This window comes from Mchenga conophoros, linkage group LG17, assembly GCF_057382185.1.
Source record: "Mchenga conophoros isolate Kocher_MC1m ecotype Shallow Benthic linkage group LG17, M_conophoros_male_GT1.1, whole genome shotgun sequence".
Lineage (NCBI taxonomy): Eukaryota > Metazoa > Chordata > Actinopteri > Cichliformes > Cichlidae > Mchenga > Mchenga conophoros.
Window position 1 is genome coordinate 2,299,429 of NC_140542.1, and position 14,218 is coordinate 2,313,646.

Genomic DNA, 14,218 nt, shown 5'->3' on the forward strand with positions numbered 1-14,218 from the left:
AACACAAGAAGAAAACAATAAAGAGAACCAAAAACATACATAAGAATAATCAATGAATATAAATGAACAAACACAAAACACTGGGTCACAGACTCACTACCATGACAGTTAAATGTACATAATAAATACTTTAAATCAGATGACAATGTAGCTGACACTGTGTTTATTATAATGTGTGTGGTCAACCACAAATCTTCATACTGTCATCCATACATGAGGTCTTTATACAAATGATGAAAGATAATGAAAGAAACTGTTTAATTGATATGAAATGATTGAATTATATGAAATATTATGGCTTTGTCTGCCAGTGTTTTTCTGTAAACTACTTTGAACTACTGGCAGTCAGTGAAGTCACTGAAAGGCAAGATTCTATGTTGTGTTGCCGTAGTTTCCAGAGTTTACTTATAAAGCTCACTTACAGAATTCAGTTAGAAAAGTCAAGCATTTGAAGGGTGCACATTTGAAGGAGTATTAACTCAATATTAGCTCATTACGGTTTACATTTTCGATTTTAAAGGGTCTCCGAAATTACAATGAAAAAGGAAACAAGAAAAATTGCCACTCCAGCCGATAAGAAAGATTCGGGAGATCAAGGTAAGTAAAATAATAAAATCAAATCCTGGTAAAATCCAAATCCTAGAAACGTTGACACTGTGTGAATCATTTTTGGAGCAATTGAATCATATGTTTAATTGAAAATAGCTTTAATACAAGATGTCTAATCAAAGAAAGGTTACCGGTCTTTTGGTAAAATAATGTAATAAGTTTATTCTTGGACTCAACAGTAAAAACAGACCAACAAGTGCCATCAAGATCTAAGACTTAGTAAACCTAGTATCAACTCGCACTGATCAGTTTTTTTTTTTCATCCCAAGATTAAACTTGTGATCATTTAAGCAAAAGCAATTTCAAATTCTTTGCCATCAAACTGCTTCCAGTCTTGATGTCGGGGACTCTTTTTCACCACTGTGTTGTTGTCGTTTATAGATCGTAAGAGCAGGACTGCTAAAAGAAAGGCCAGTCCTGAAAAGAAGACCCCAATGAAAAGGAGGAGGGTCGCTGAGCAGGCTGGTCCTTCCACCAGCTCAGATGTGGTCAAAGGAGTGAAGCGCAAGGTTGTGCAAGATGAAGAGGACACAACAAAGAAAGCAAAGAGGGCTAAACTTCTTGACCATATGAGCGGTGACAAGGAGCAAGCATCCTCCTCGTTGGACTCTGGTAAAGGTAGGCTAATTAGTTGAATAAGGGGGTAGATTAAGTGTGGTTGCTAGGTTTAAGATATTGGTGTTTAGTGTTTGTGTCTATCATCCAGTGAGCTGATGTGCTTTTGGTGTTTTCCACATCTCCAGACTTGAACAACAAACAGGTGTGCGCAAAACATGGCAAAAGAAAGGCCATGGGAGACGATAGAGAGTCACCCAAGAAAAAAAAAAGGAATGTGGACCAGGACAAAAAATCAGTGGCAGACCAAAAACGTAAGTAGCAAGCAGCTTGGGTTTTATATTCAGGGGAAGGGCAAAAGGAACATTTAGGCTACAGAGGAGAGTAATTTGTGTCACAGCTGTAATAAAACAAGATTTGCTGTTTTGTCTGTTCAGGTGAATTCCAAGCCAGATATGTGGAGGAGCACCAGCTCGGAGAAGGAGGCTGCGGAGCAGTGTTTTCTGGCTACCGGATAGAAGATCGTTTTCCAGTAAGTGTTCAGATGATGGTAGTAAGACAGGCAGTAACGCAGATAATGGATAATATCGTAAACTGAGACGTCTGCTGTGTTTCCACCTTTCATTATGTCATACTGAGGAAATGCTCACCAATGCTCTGTGTCTTCTAGGTTGCCATCAAACACATTCCCAAAAATAAAGTCTACTGCAAAGTGGCGGTAAGCGTCCAACACTTGAATTAGTTTTACATTACTGGATTGAATGCGGCGTTCCTCATCATCCACTTTGTTGTAATATTTCAGGATGAAAGCGGGAAGATGCTCTCGGTGGAAGTGGCCATTATGGTTAAACTTGCAGGTGAAGCAGAAGGGTCAGTGGGAATATCAGCACCTGTGTCCTTGCTGGAGTGGTTCGACCTTGGCAAAGAGCTGATCCTGGTGCTGGAGAGACCTGTCCCCGCTGTGGACCTGCAAAAATACAAAGCAGAATATGGAAGAACCTTACCAGAGGACAAGGCCAAGGTAGGTTGACTGGGAGAGCCTTAGACTGTACAGCATTCAATCAAGGCAGAAAAGCATTAACTCATTATTGTGTTTTTCATCTTTTCCAGGTCATTCTGAAGCAACTCGTTGATGCTGTAAAGGAACTTGAGGATAAACACATCTTTCATCGGGACATCAAGGGAGAAAACATTCTGATTGAGACCGGCTCCGATGTGCCTCGAGTTCGCATCATTGACTTTGGACTGAGCTGCTTTGTTAAACAGCGATCTCTGTATCGCGTCTTCTATGGTAACATATTCTGCTCCTGCTTTTCACAGATGTAACAATTTGTGTCTTTTGTTTTAGAAGAAATTGTAATTGTGTCTGTTTGTTAGGCACTCCTCTTCACACCCCTCCCGAGTGGTACAGGAGGAGCTGCTACAGGTGTGGACCCACCACGGTGTGGCAAATGGGAGTGGTGTTGTATGAAGCGCTTCATGCACGGCACTTTAGTACCGAGAGGTTCCTCGCAAAGAAACTGAGCATCAAAAAGCGTCTGTCCACAGGTAAGAAAACTTCACACTTCCAGATTCACTGATGCCTTGGATCACTAGAACTATCATCTTCATCTTTTTGATCTTTTCTTTCTTTCAAGAATGCCAGAATTTCTTGGAGGCATGTTTAACTATAGCCCCGGAGAAGCGCCCAACACTGGAGGAGCTCCAGCTTCACCCCTGGCTAAGATAACACACACAAACACACAATTCACACCTTATCATATAAGTGTGATACATTGTGGTAACCTCCTTTCTTTTTTCTGTTGGACAGGAATGGGTCAATCTTAAAAAATAAATAAATAAAAAATTAGCTTTTTCGGACTTCCTGTAACCCCCCCAGCCATCCCAGGAAAGGGGATCTCTCTTTGAATGGGCTTTCCCGAGGTTTCTTCCCATCGATCTGGCCCCCTGGGGAGTTTTTCCTCGTCTTCATAGAGAGCTTGGGCTGGGTCAGGAGCTCCATCAAAACTGTCTTTATTTGATGACATTAAAGTCATCAAATAAAGATGTGTTTTACTTAAAGTAAAATTGGATCAAAATAAAACTTGTTTAATTCATCTTTGCTGAGGATTCTCCTTCATTACTATTTTGTTTTGTTTTGTTTTTTACCCATGGTGCATTTTGACAAATAAGAAAACTGAATCAGGTTAAAGTGTGCACAAAGACAGTCACACTGCAAATGATCTGAAGACTTGCATCTGTTGCTCTAACCCCCAACTAGTTTAGACAGATTTCCAGGTTCTACCAGAGGTTTTTTCCTTCAAGAAGGGAGTTCTTCCTTCCCACTGTTGCTGAGTGTTTGCTCATAGTGGGTTGTAAAAGCATAAAAGTTAATAAGAGGCATTCATAGCAGAGTTATCACAGAGGGAACTATATAGCTTAAATGTACAATTTCTACAGGACGAATTATAACTTCATTATGTATAAAAGCTTCTGTGGATAATTACTCCTATTTGTAACTTTACACAAGAGAAAGTTTGGTGTCACACTATTTATAACAGGTTGGGTTTTGTCCTCTGAGTTGAGCCTTTGGTTGCAGTTTATTGAAGAATTTCCTCTAAAGTAGCTGTTGATAAAGATTTAAAGTCCTATTTATATACAGAAATATGCTTTAGTTCATGTTTTTTACATGTCTGCCTCAGTGGATCAGTAGAAGATCTGGCACAGGAAACTAGATGATGAAAAAAGGGTACGGATACACATATATATCTATATCTATATAGATACAGATATATAAACACACACACACACAGGTTGCAACGTAGTATTTTCATTTTTTCTTAGCATTTCTTTAACGCCTTGGTGCAAAACATTTCTTATTTGGTAAGCTTGTTAACACATTTTAGTTCAGTTTTGCTGAAAGTTATAGCATGCATCAAGTAAGAAGCAATTGGTTTTTAAAAAGCATATACATTCCCCAAAACATTTTTATTATGTGCATTTTGGAGAATAAAAGATTGTACACAATTTCCCTTTTTAAAGTAAAAAGATTATTAAGTCTAATTCTTACTTATTCAGTAGATTAAAGTACTGAAACATCATTATTCATAAAATATGCACATTACAAAATGAAAGTTATTCAAAAACTACTCAAGTACTTACTCCAATACTCACATTATTCAAGTAAATTTAATTTTTGCCAATGTAATGTCACATAAAATCTTAATCTGAATAAGGGATTTGAACCCCACTGTCACGGCCAGGGGATCAGCAGGCCGCTGACTAGTAGTGTTCTCTCTCTCTCTCTCACCAGGGCGGAACTCATGGTGGGTTCACGCCCTCGGCCCACGCCCCTCTGAGGAGGAAACACCTGGGCCTCATCAGTGCAGCCAGCATTTAAGCCAGGGAGTGGCTTCTACTCATCACTGGATCGTTGTGTGTGACTCGCGTCAGTGCAGCCCGGCTCTGAGCAAGTTCTCTTTTGCTTCCCTGTGCAAAACCTCTAACGTGTGTTTCCTTCTGTACATAGATCCCCTGGACCCGACTCTGCATCCCCCGAGCGGTGTTTGGAGAGAGAGTCAGAAGAGGAGCAAGTGTCTTTTCCCTACCTGGATTTCCCCAGAGCCTTTTCCCTGTCACCGCTTTGTATATAGCACTATCCCCTGCACTGTTTGTATATACACCTGGTGGAACTGTAATAAATACAGACTGTGCCTCTGAGTCCTGCGTGTGAGTCCTCAAGCGAACCGTGACACCCACACAGATGAGAGCTTAGCAGTGAAGCTCTCTCTTAAAATTTGAGTTATAAAGTCAGAAGTTATCACTGACAGAGATCCATGTTCTTTTAACATAAGAAAGAATATTTGCTGAAATTGACATTAATCCAAGCCCTTAAAACGCCATTTTGGATTAAGCATTTCCTTTTAGAAAAGTCTTCAATGAGCAGGAAGCTCCAGTACTGAAAAAAGAAGCCAACATCATCTGCTAAACGTGCTAAAAGTAAGTAAGTCCCCGTAGACTCCTATGATCAAAACACATACAGTATAAAAGTTATAGGTTACAGATCTGAAAAGTAAAACAAATGTCAAAGTGCAAAAAGACTTATGGTCCCATAGAAGTCTATTCCATTTGCCTGGAATTAGGTGAACACCTTTGTGACAAATTTAATGGCTCAGTCATTTGTTTCATGTCATATTTAATAAAAGACTGACATGGTGGCATGTGGAATTGTCCATTTTGCACATATTTGGTCATTCTAAGCGTCAGAAGGGGAAAGATCATTCTGGGAATGCCTACTGGCGAAGGATGTGTGACTGACAAGTCCAGTGTGTGAAGTTTAACTACAGTCTAAGGAGCTTGGAAAGAAAAGCATCTGGACTTCTTTAAGTTTCTTGAAGATGTTTCACTTCTCATCTGAGAAGCTTCTTCAGTTCAGAATTTCTTCAGAGAACTGAAGAAGCTTCTTGAATGAGAGGTGAAATGCTCTTCAAGAAACTTAAAGAAGTCCAGATGCTTTTCTTTCCAAGCTCCTTAGACTACGATGACCTGAACGACTGAGAACCTTAACAGACAGTTCTTCCCTTCATTCATCATGCCTGATTTCAAAACACCAAGATGAAAACACTCATCTTGAGTCTTCATGGGACTATGGTGAGATCAGTTATGCCTCTTATGATGCTGTCCCAGACTTCAAAGCAGTATAAAACATGTTTGCAGCCTGTAACAACTGTGCATGCGCTTATTTTTCGTTTTAAGATTTCCGTGTTTAAATCATAATAAGATTTATTTTTAATTTTAATTAACTTGAGGTGAGTCAGATTCTTTCATTCAAGTCACTGAATGAATCTCTTGACATGTTTGGGGGTAGGTGCCTTTTGTAGCATTTTAATGCAATTATCTGACAGATTATATGGTCTACACCATAGGTGTCAAACTCTGGCCAAATTTGGCCCGCAGCCTAATTACATTTGGCCTGCGAAGCCATACCAAATTACTATCAGAGCTGGCCTACTGGTATTATACAGCTAATATATATATTGTTTAGTATTAAGCTTTGCTTGTTCCATATTCAGTTTTTCAGCAAAATGTGTTTGAGTCCATAAGAAAAGATTCATTCTTATATCTGGAGGAATAAATATATTTCAATAAATATTAAAGTTAGCCCGCGACTTTGATCCAGTTTTGAATTTTGGCCCACTGTGTGTTTGAGTTTGACACCCCTGGTCTACACTGTTATTAACTATACTAACACTCTGTTCCAGAAGTCTGTGCTGCAAAGAGGCAAAGTGAATACCGCACCTGCAGGAGTAATGGGGGTCATCAGTCGGTTCAGCTGGATGTTCCAGTGCCGTACCTGTTGACTGGCATTCCTCAGCCTCTCCTGAACCTCCTGGAAACAAAAATCATGCAGGCATCTTCATCAGTGTTGTTTTAGAAGAGCACTAAATAAGATGCTGCTCACAAAGCCAGTCAAAACAAACTTGTTCACCTCCAGACGCTGGTGACTTCTTTGGCGAGATGCCTGCAGATCCTGGAGCTCCTGAGAGGCAGAGTTGAGGGCTGAGGGGGTGTCCTCATCGGGACTGCCATCTGACAGCTCCTGTATGGGGCTGAGGTTTTGCATTGTACGTTGCTGCTCCTGGAGGAGCTGGAAATGTTTCCTCTTTTCATCTTCAGCCTGCAGCAACCTGAAGGAGGGGAAAAAGGGAAGAAGCAACTGAAAATGTTAATACTTCTCATGGATATCTCAGATCTCCATCACAAATAAAATAATAAAGGGCCATAATAAGAGTTAGAAATCCATTGTTACCGCTCAAGCTCCAGTCTGGCCCTCTCCTCCTCCAGCCGAGCCTGGATCTCCATATTAAGGGCAACTTCCAGCTGCTGCTGTGTCAGCTCCAGCTCCCTGATCCTCTTCTTCTGTTGTTCAGCCTCCTTTTCCTTCACCTGCATCTCAGCCTGCATGCTGTCTTTTATCTATGCACACACACACACACAGCTACATAAACAGATGCACCAACAGAGCGGTATAAACTGACCTATTCCTGAATTACCTTTTCCTGGACTGTCATAACCATTTTTCCAAATCATTAAAGACTAGGTGTGAATTTTATAATGACAGTCAACATTTTGCTGGAGTTCTCAAAGATCAAAGTCAAGGAGAAAAGACTCTGTACATAATTGGTGTCAAGTGGAAAACTTTTTTTTTTACCATCACAGCCTCTTTCAGCTGTCTTTCCAGTTCCAGCTGCACCTCCCTCTGCTTCCTCCGCTCTCTCTCCTCTGCCTCCCTTCGGCGAGTTTCCAGTTCCCGTGCATGCTGTGAAACAGATGAAAGAGACATTGTTTGCTTTGTGTTTTCACCTCTATCCAGCAGGTGACACTAGGCCATCAGCTTCGAGGTTCAACGTATTGTGCTTTCAGCGGTGCTCTTCTTGATAACTTGGTTGAAGTAAGTGGGTATTTGAGTTCATGTTGCTTTCCTTACAGCTGTAAGTAATCTGCTCATTCCGCTTTTGATCTTTGGCACCAACAAGTGATTTTTTCCCAGAGAAGTGCTGCTCACAGGAGATTTCCTCCATTTCAGACCATTTTCTATAAACCGGTTAGATGGTTGTACAGTTTCTGAAATACTCAGACAAGCCTGTCCGACACAAACAACAATGCATGTTCAAAGTCATTTAAATCCCCTTTGACCTTCAGCAGGTCATCTTATTAATGTATACATGTCTAAATGCACTGAGCTGCTGCTATGTGATAGGCTGATTAGGTATTTGACCTAATGAGCAGCTCAACAGGTGTATCTAACAAAAATTTGGCCAGTGAGTGTACAGTGGGGCAAAAAAGTATTTAGTTAGCCACCGATTGTGCAAGTTCCCCCACTTAACATAAGAGTTATGAGTTATAAGATGCAGGTCGATGTGTAAAAATAACTCAGTTGTTTGGTGGTGGCTATGGCAGGGCTTCCACAGAGGCCAGCAGGTGGATGAGGGAAGGGGAAGCAGGAGGAGAGCCCCGAGGCGGCCACCAGTCCGAGTGTCAGGTGAACTGAACTTCAGGTAAGAAGTTATGACCTGCAGTCTATCTGGGTCAGATATAAACCAAGTTTAGGTGGAGTTTATTTTCGTTGTGCTGACTTTTTACTGTCAGTTACAATAACTCATACTGTGTGAGCTAGCATGACAAGTTTATACAGATGTTCGGTTGCTATGATGTTACTGATAGTGAACTTTATTTTATTCATAAGGTTAGTTAGTAGAGTTGCCAACAGCTCCTTAAAAATGGAATGGTCCCTCATTCAGAGAAAATATTACGCGTTTGGTATTGAGCTGAGAAGAGACGCAGTTTATCCCGGACTTCAGCTAGGATGGAAAAAGACACAAAACTGGAGTTATTCTGTCTTTATGCTGCACAGCTGCCTCTTCTCCTCTCATTCTCTCTCCTCTCTCTCCTGTTGCTACTTCAATCATGAAACTGATCAATGATCAGCTGATCGTCTCTCTTGTTTGTTTATCACCCACTTTGAGCCAGAAAGAGGAAACCAGCAGATGTCGCGCTAAACAGCAGCAGCACGTTTAAGCTTGATCAGCTGTTGTTAGAATTTATTTAGTTAGAATGTTTGCTGGAGCCACAGCTGTAAAGCTGCTGGTCATGATGTCGGTTTGGATATGTGGTGAGAGGGAAACATGAAGATGAAACCAGGAGATGTCCTTACTGGATCATCAGAGCTGAACAGGTGATGGAGAAACAGGTTTACCTTTTAGGTGACATGAATGAGTTGAAGTTATGAACTGTTTCTGAGAGACAAATAACACCAGGATCCTTTTTTTATGTAGCTGACAGCTGGTAACTGTGCAGGGGCGGGTCTAGCAAAGTGTTGCCAGGGGGCCAGGTAGGGCATTAACAGGGAGAGGAGGGCATAAAGAAATACTTTTCTTTTTTATTCTCATTTAAAATATCTAGCTTTTATTAAATAATTATCTGAATCTTGCAAAGAAAGTTTTTATCTGACGTAAAATGTATAGAAATCATACATATACCAAAAAGACTGTACATCACTGTCACAACAGCATTTGTTTTCATTCAAAGGCTTTATGGCTTTAATACCTGGTGGGCCAATCTGTAGTGAAAATGCCCAATTTTTTGTCCCAGTCCAGCCCTGCAGGTTAATACTGGCAGTGTCACCATGCCAGCTGACTGCATTTCATCATCAGCCAGTGTTGTTCTCAATATTACCAAAGTAAGGCAGCATATAAAGTATTTACTTGCTTTCAGGTTTTATTCAAATGTTAGTCTTTTCAGTTGTTTCCCCACTTTTTTCCTGTTTCAAAATCAAACACCAGTTTGTGAGAAGATTATCTTCTTTTTTTTTTTTTAACAGGCATTGGTTTTGCATTGGAATTGGCTAATTTGCCAATTGTATGTTAAAAATGTTCGTATTTTAATATTCAAAAATGTTTTTGCCCAAAACACATGTGCACTACATGTCAGTAAAAATACTATGCAAATATTGATGTCCTTGAATGCTGAATAAACACTGACTGATTGTATCTCTTGTACTTAATCAACACAGTATCTAAACACTTTGCACCGTAGTGGTTAAAATCTCATTCTAATAAGGTTACGGTTATTAGGTTTACAGGGTTATTGAATTATGGTTAACGGTTGGTAGAATTGTTTTTAACATTATCTGCCAATTACATCTGCCACCCTTCTCCAAATCTGTGCCCCTACCTGGCCCCCCCAACAAACATTTTCTAGACACGCCACTGCCGTAGCTTGCCTCCACCAGTGTGTGAATGTGAGAGTGAATGAATAGTGGCATTGTAAAGCGCTTTGGGTGCCTTGAAAAGCGCTGTATAAATCCAATCCATTATTATTATTATTATAAATACTTTAAAACTAAATATGTTCCCTAAAACGGTGACAGAGCTACAGACCCATGACAGCCTTACACAGGTAGCCAGCAGCTGTGACCAGCACTACCTGTGCAGTTAATAAAAGGACAGGTAATGTTTGTCGCGCTGTTGCACACACAGCACGCTCGTTTGTTTCAGTTCGTCATTTGCAACAAGACAACTTACCAACGTGTACGTAATAAGCTGATACTCCTGTGTGCTACACACTACAGTGTGCGCTGTACACCTACTTACTGGGTTTGTCGCATCAGTCTGTGTCTCTGAGTTAACTTGTGTTTCTCCTGCAGCTCCGGACCGCAAAAAATGCGCGTGCTCTTTGTGAGCTCGTTCCCGGTCGTAACCAGCGCGTTCTGCCGTCAAGAGTGATCATTGGTTAAATGTGATCATGTGACTGATGCAAGCCAGATCCTTTTATTTAGCAAAACTGTGATTAATAGTTAAATATTATTGTTGATGGGCACAGACAGGACTCTGCACGCACACACACATAAAAAAAAATAAGAGGTGGAGGAAGATCTCAGCCTGGGCGTTTACTGTCTTATGTAGTCTGGAAGATGTGTGGATGGTGGGGTGGGTGCAGTTTTCTCTGTGGTGGGGTTGGGTGGACTGTCCAGGGCTCTGTGGAGCCGGAGGGCGCTACTGCACTGGGCCCCGGTCTGATGGGCCTGGGCCCCCCTTCCCTGGCGGGTCGCGAAGGGTGGGAGTGCCTACTGGGGTCAGCGGGGGAGCTGGCCCCAGGGAGGGGTTACCTGCCCCTCCCTTCCTTCCCTCCCCATCTCCAGCTGCCTCCCTCTTCCCGCTCCTCCACAACCACCCACACATGCAGGGCCTTGGAGTGGGGGTATGTCACCAGGGTGCAGAGGAGGCTACCCCCCCCCCCCCCCCCCGTCCCCTTCTGGCTGCCTCTGCCTCAATTTTATCCCACAACTTAGACATTCACATTATTCACACTCTCATTACACATACATATAGGATCTTGGGGGTGGGCACAATCACGGAGTCCAAATTACCATCAGGGTGTACGTCTCACCCCTGACGTCGTTGCCCACCTCTCAATTTTAAACACACTTAGACATTGAGGGCTAGCAGGAGGGACTATGCGCTTACCTGCTGCTCCTTGGCAGGTAGCTCCATGCCCTCCTGGGTTTTAATTGCACCTTAGAACACACATGCATCAACACTACAATGAGCGGGTGGAGGGAGGTTTGGAGTCTTTTCCCACCCCCATTCTCTGCGACCTGCTGGAGCGGGAGGGCTAGTAGGAGGAGTTGGCCGTCCGACTGCGGTCTGGGGTGTGGGGCCTCCCTGCTGCTACGGAGTCGGGGTGGTCTGCCTCTCCCCACCGCAGGGAAAAGGGAAACACCACCTGGGTCTGGGTGCAATTCCCCCCTCCAGGGGCAAGGGTACCTAGACCCGGTTTGTAGAGTACGCTTGGGGAGTGTGATCGTGTGTACAGCGTCTCTTTATGTCTGTCTCCACGTTGGTTGAGTGTGGAGTGAGTGCATATGAGAGCATGAGGGTGGGAATGGATGTTTGTATCTGTGTGTGCCTGTATGTCTGTGTCTATATGTCAGGTTGGGTATCAGACGCCACCTCTCTGGGGACACCTCAGGCCCTCCAAGGTTTGGAGGCCTATCTCCACCCACCACCACTTCCCCTGCCGGTGGCGGACTCCCTCAGGTGTCGGTGTGTTGGTGGTTCTTTGTGTCTGGGGGTGGGCGTCCGGGTACACACCGGCTCACTCCTTGGCGGCCGCTTGTCGGGGCCTGGGGCCTGGGGCTCACTCGGGCCCCTTTGGAGGTGGGGTGCCCCCGGCCTCTCGGCCTGGGGCTCGGTCACTCAGGCACAGCTGGGGGCCGGCGGAGCTCACGGACGCGTCACTGCAACTCCCCCTGACTTCTGCTCCGCGGCTGCTGGGCGAGCCCTCATCTGGGACTCTCCTCAGCTCTTACTGGAACAGTGGCGCGGCTGCCCCTCTGTTGGTCTTCCTTGGTCTCTTGTGTTCTGGGGGCCTCTGGATGTCTGGAGTTTTGATCTCCTCCATACCCGCTTCACACCCTGGAGGACGGGGCTGTGGCCCCCCCACACTCCCTAGCAGATCGTTACATGGAGAAACCTTTGGAATACAAGCGCGCTGATCCACACAGGTATGCACACGGGTGTTCACTGCTCGTAGACCCAAATTACACCTTTCTTGGCTGCTACTTCGAAGCACATCTGTCCTGCGTGCTGCACAACAACATTGAATATTTAGTATTTACTGCTGTTTACACTTAGCTAGATTAATGCTATGGTGTTGTGTTTAGTATGTTGCTTTGTTTTGTTTTTTTTTTGTCTTTTTTTGCTTGTTTTCTATTCTTCTCTCAACAGGTGATCCAGGAGATTTTTATTTTTTTTCTCCCCCCCTTTCTCACTGTCCCTCTCCCCTTCTGTTTTTCCTTTCTTTCCTCTTTCTTTCTCCCTTTCCTATCTCTCACTCATGTCTGTCCCGTCTGTAACATCTAAAAATAAAATATAATAAATAATAAAAACAAAGATCGACCAAATGGACCAATACGGCAATGCCACGATGATCCATTTGGCAAAGTAAATCCATTGGGTATCCTTGTTGGTCTTCAGACAACAATTCTGATGGCTAAAGAACCAAATGGGACAGGCGAAAGAAAAAACAAAAAAACAAAACAAAAAAAAACAAAAAAAAAAACAAAGGAGTGGCAAAAGAAGAAGCGCATTAAGGTCATGGAGTGGCCTAGTCAGTCTTCAGACCTTAGTCCTCAAAGGTCAGGAAAGCCAGGAGAGCGAAAGAATTAGAGGTGGACCAAATCCTGTCCTATTTATTAAAAAAAAAAAAAAAAAAAAAAAAAAAAATGACAAAGGATGAACTGAAGTTCTGCCATCACGTAATGTCGCATACTGCTGTTTCTGATGTCATTTAGAAAAAAATAAAAAAAAATAAAAAAAAATAAAAAAAAATAAAAAATAAAAATGTTAAGGTTGCCTCAACAAAAGGGCACTTTGGGCACCCATCAGGAAAGGGGCGGGTGCTCAAGCCCCTCTAGCCCCCCCCTCTGCACGTGCCTGCCAGTACGCCTCATCTGTACTGGATTACATCTCCGAAACCACAGACAGTGTCACCACCCAGAAACAGATCACCATGTATCCCAACCAGAAGCCTTGGATGAACCGGGATGTTCGTCTCCTCCTGAAGGCCCGCAACACCGCCTTTAGGTCAGGAGATGCACACGCCTACAGCACAGCCAGGGCTAATCTAAAGAAGGGCATCAAAAAAGCCAAACACCATTACAAAAAGAAGGTAGAAGAACACTTCTCCAACTCCAACCCCCGACACATGTGGCAAGGACTCCAGACCATCACAGACTACAGGACCACCAAACCCTCCCCCGCATCCTCTGATGTCTCCTTCCTCAACGTGCTCAACAACTTTTATGCTCGTTTTGAGCGAGGGAACCCCACAACCAAAGCAGACATGACGCCAGACCACCAACCTCTGACTCTCTCCCCCACCGATGTAGGAGCGGTGCTGAGCAGGATCAATGTCCACAAGGCTGCAGGTCCTGATGGCATCCCCGGGCGTGTTCTCAGAGCGTGTTCTGGGGAGCTTGCAGGAGTGCTCACAGACATATTCAATCTGTCCTTGGCCCACGCTGTGGTACCGGCCTGCTTCAAATCCACCTCCATCGTCCCGATACCCAAAAACTCCAACCCATCTTGCCTCAATGACTACCGCCCAGTAGCACTCACCCCCATCATCACTAAGTGCTTAGAGCAGCTGGTCCTAGCACACTTCAAATCCTGTCTCCCCCCCCACCCTGGACAACGATGAGGCCGCCTACAGGGAGGAGGTGGATCGTCTGGCTGAGTGGTGCGACACAAACAACCTGCTGCTTAACACCGAGAAGACCAAGGAGCTCATCGTGGACTACAGGAGGAATGCTGACCCACATCCACCCATCCACATTAAGGGGACGGCTGTGGAGCGTGTGAGCAGCTTCAAGTTCCTGGGAGTCCACATCTCCGAGGATCTCACCTGGACGACCAACTGCTCCAAGCTGGTCAAGAAGGCTCACCAGCGCCTCTTCTTCTTGAGGACTCTGAGGAAGAACCACCTGTCCTCAGACATCCTGGTGAACTTCTAT

The 14,218-nt window shown here is 43.7% G+C and overlaps 2 protein-coding genes across 2 annotated transcripts; one reads left to right on the forward strand and one right to left on the reverse strand.

Moving 5' to 3' along the window:
* Positions 1–235: 235 nt before the first annotated feature.
* Positions 236–3,261, forward strand: LOC146554857 (serine/threonine-protein kinase pim-1-like). Its single transcript, XM_085252564.1, has 9 exons — positions 236–597; positions 991–1,227; positions 1,353–1,478; positions 1,602–1,696; positions 1,835–1,882; positions 1,967–2,185; positions 2,275–2,455; positions 2,542–2,712; positions 2,802–3,261. The coding sequence occupies exons 1-9, from the start codon at positions 537–539 to the stop codon at positions 2,891–2,893; spliced, it is 1,230 nt and encodes a 409-aa protein (XP_085108690.1). The 5' UTR covers positions 236–536; the 3' UTR covers positions 2,894–3,261.
* Positions 3,262–5,673: 2,412 nt separating this feature from the next.
* LOC146554858 (uncharacterized) lies at positions 5,674–7,486 on the reverse strand. Its single transcript, XM_085252795.1, has 5 exons — positions 7,355–7,486; positions 6,953–7,119; positions 6,632–6,830; positions 6,442–6,532; positions 5,674–5,738 (listed from the first exon to the last, which is right to left on the reverse strand). The coding sequence occupies exons 1-5, from the start codon at positions 7,484–7,486 to the stop codon at positions 5,674–5,676; spliced, it is 654 nt and encodes a 217-aa protein (XP_085108921.1).
* Positions 7,487–14,218: the final 6,732 nt, after the last annotated feature.

Bases quoted from the DNA above. Each gene is read 5' to 3' on its own strand.
- LOC146554857 (XM_085252564.1), top strand. From the start codon at position 537: ATGAAAAAGGAAACAAGAAAAATTGCCACTCCAGCCGATAAGAAAGAT. The intron at 1,479-1,601 runs GTAAGTAGCAAG...TTGTCTGTTCAG, and splicing joins ATCAGTGGCAGACCAAAAAC to GTGAATTCCAAGCCAGATAT. The intron at 2,186-2,274 runs GTAGGTTGACTG...CATCTTTTCCAG, and splicing joins TACCAGAGGACAAGGCCAAG to GTCATTCTGAAGCAACTCGT.
- LOC146554858 (XM_085252795.1), bottom strand. From the start codon at position 7,486: ATGTCTCTTTCATCTGTTTCACAGCATGCACGGGAACTGGAAACTCGC. The intron at 6,533-6,631 runs GTGAACAAGTTT...TTTTGTTTCCAG, and splicing joins GAAGTCACCAGCGTCTGGAG to GAGGTTCAGGAGAGGCTGAG. The intron at 5,739-6,441 runs GTGCGGTATTCA...TTTTGAAATCAG, and splicing joins GACCCCCATTACTCCTGCAG to GCATGATGAATGAAGGGAAG.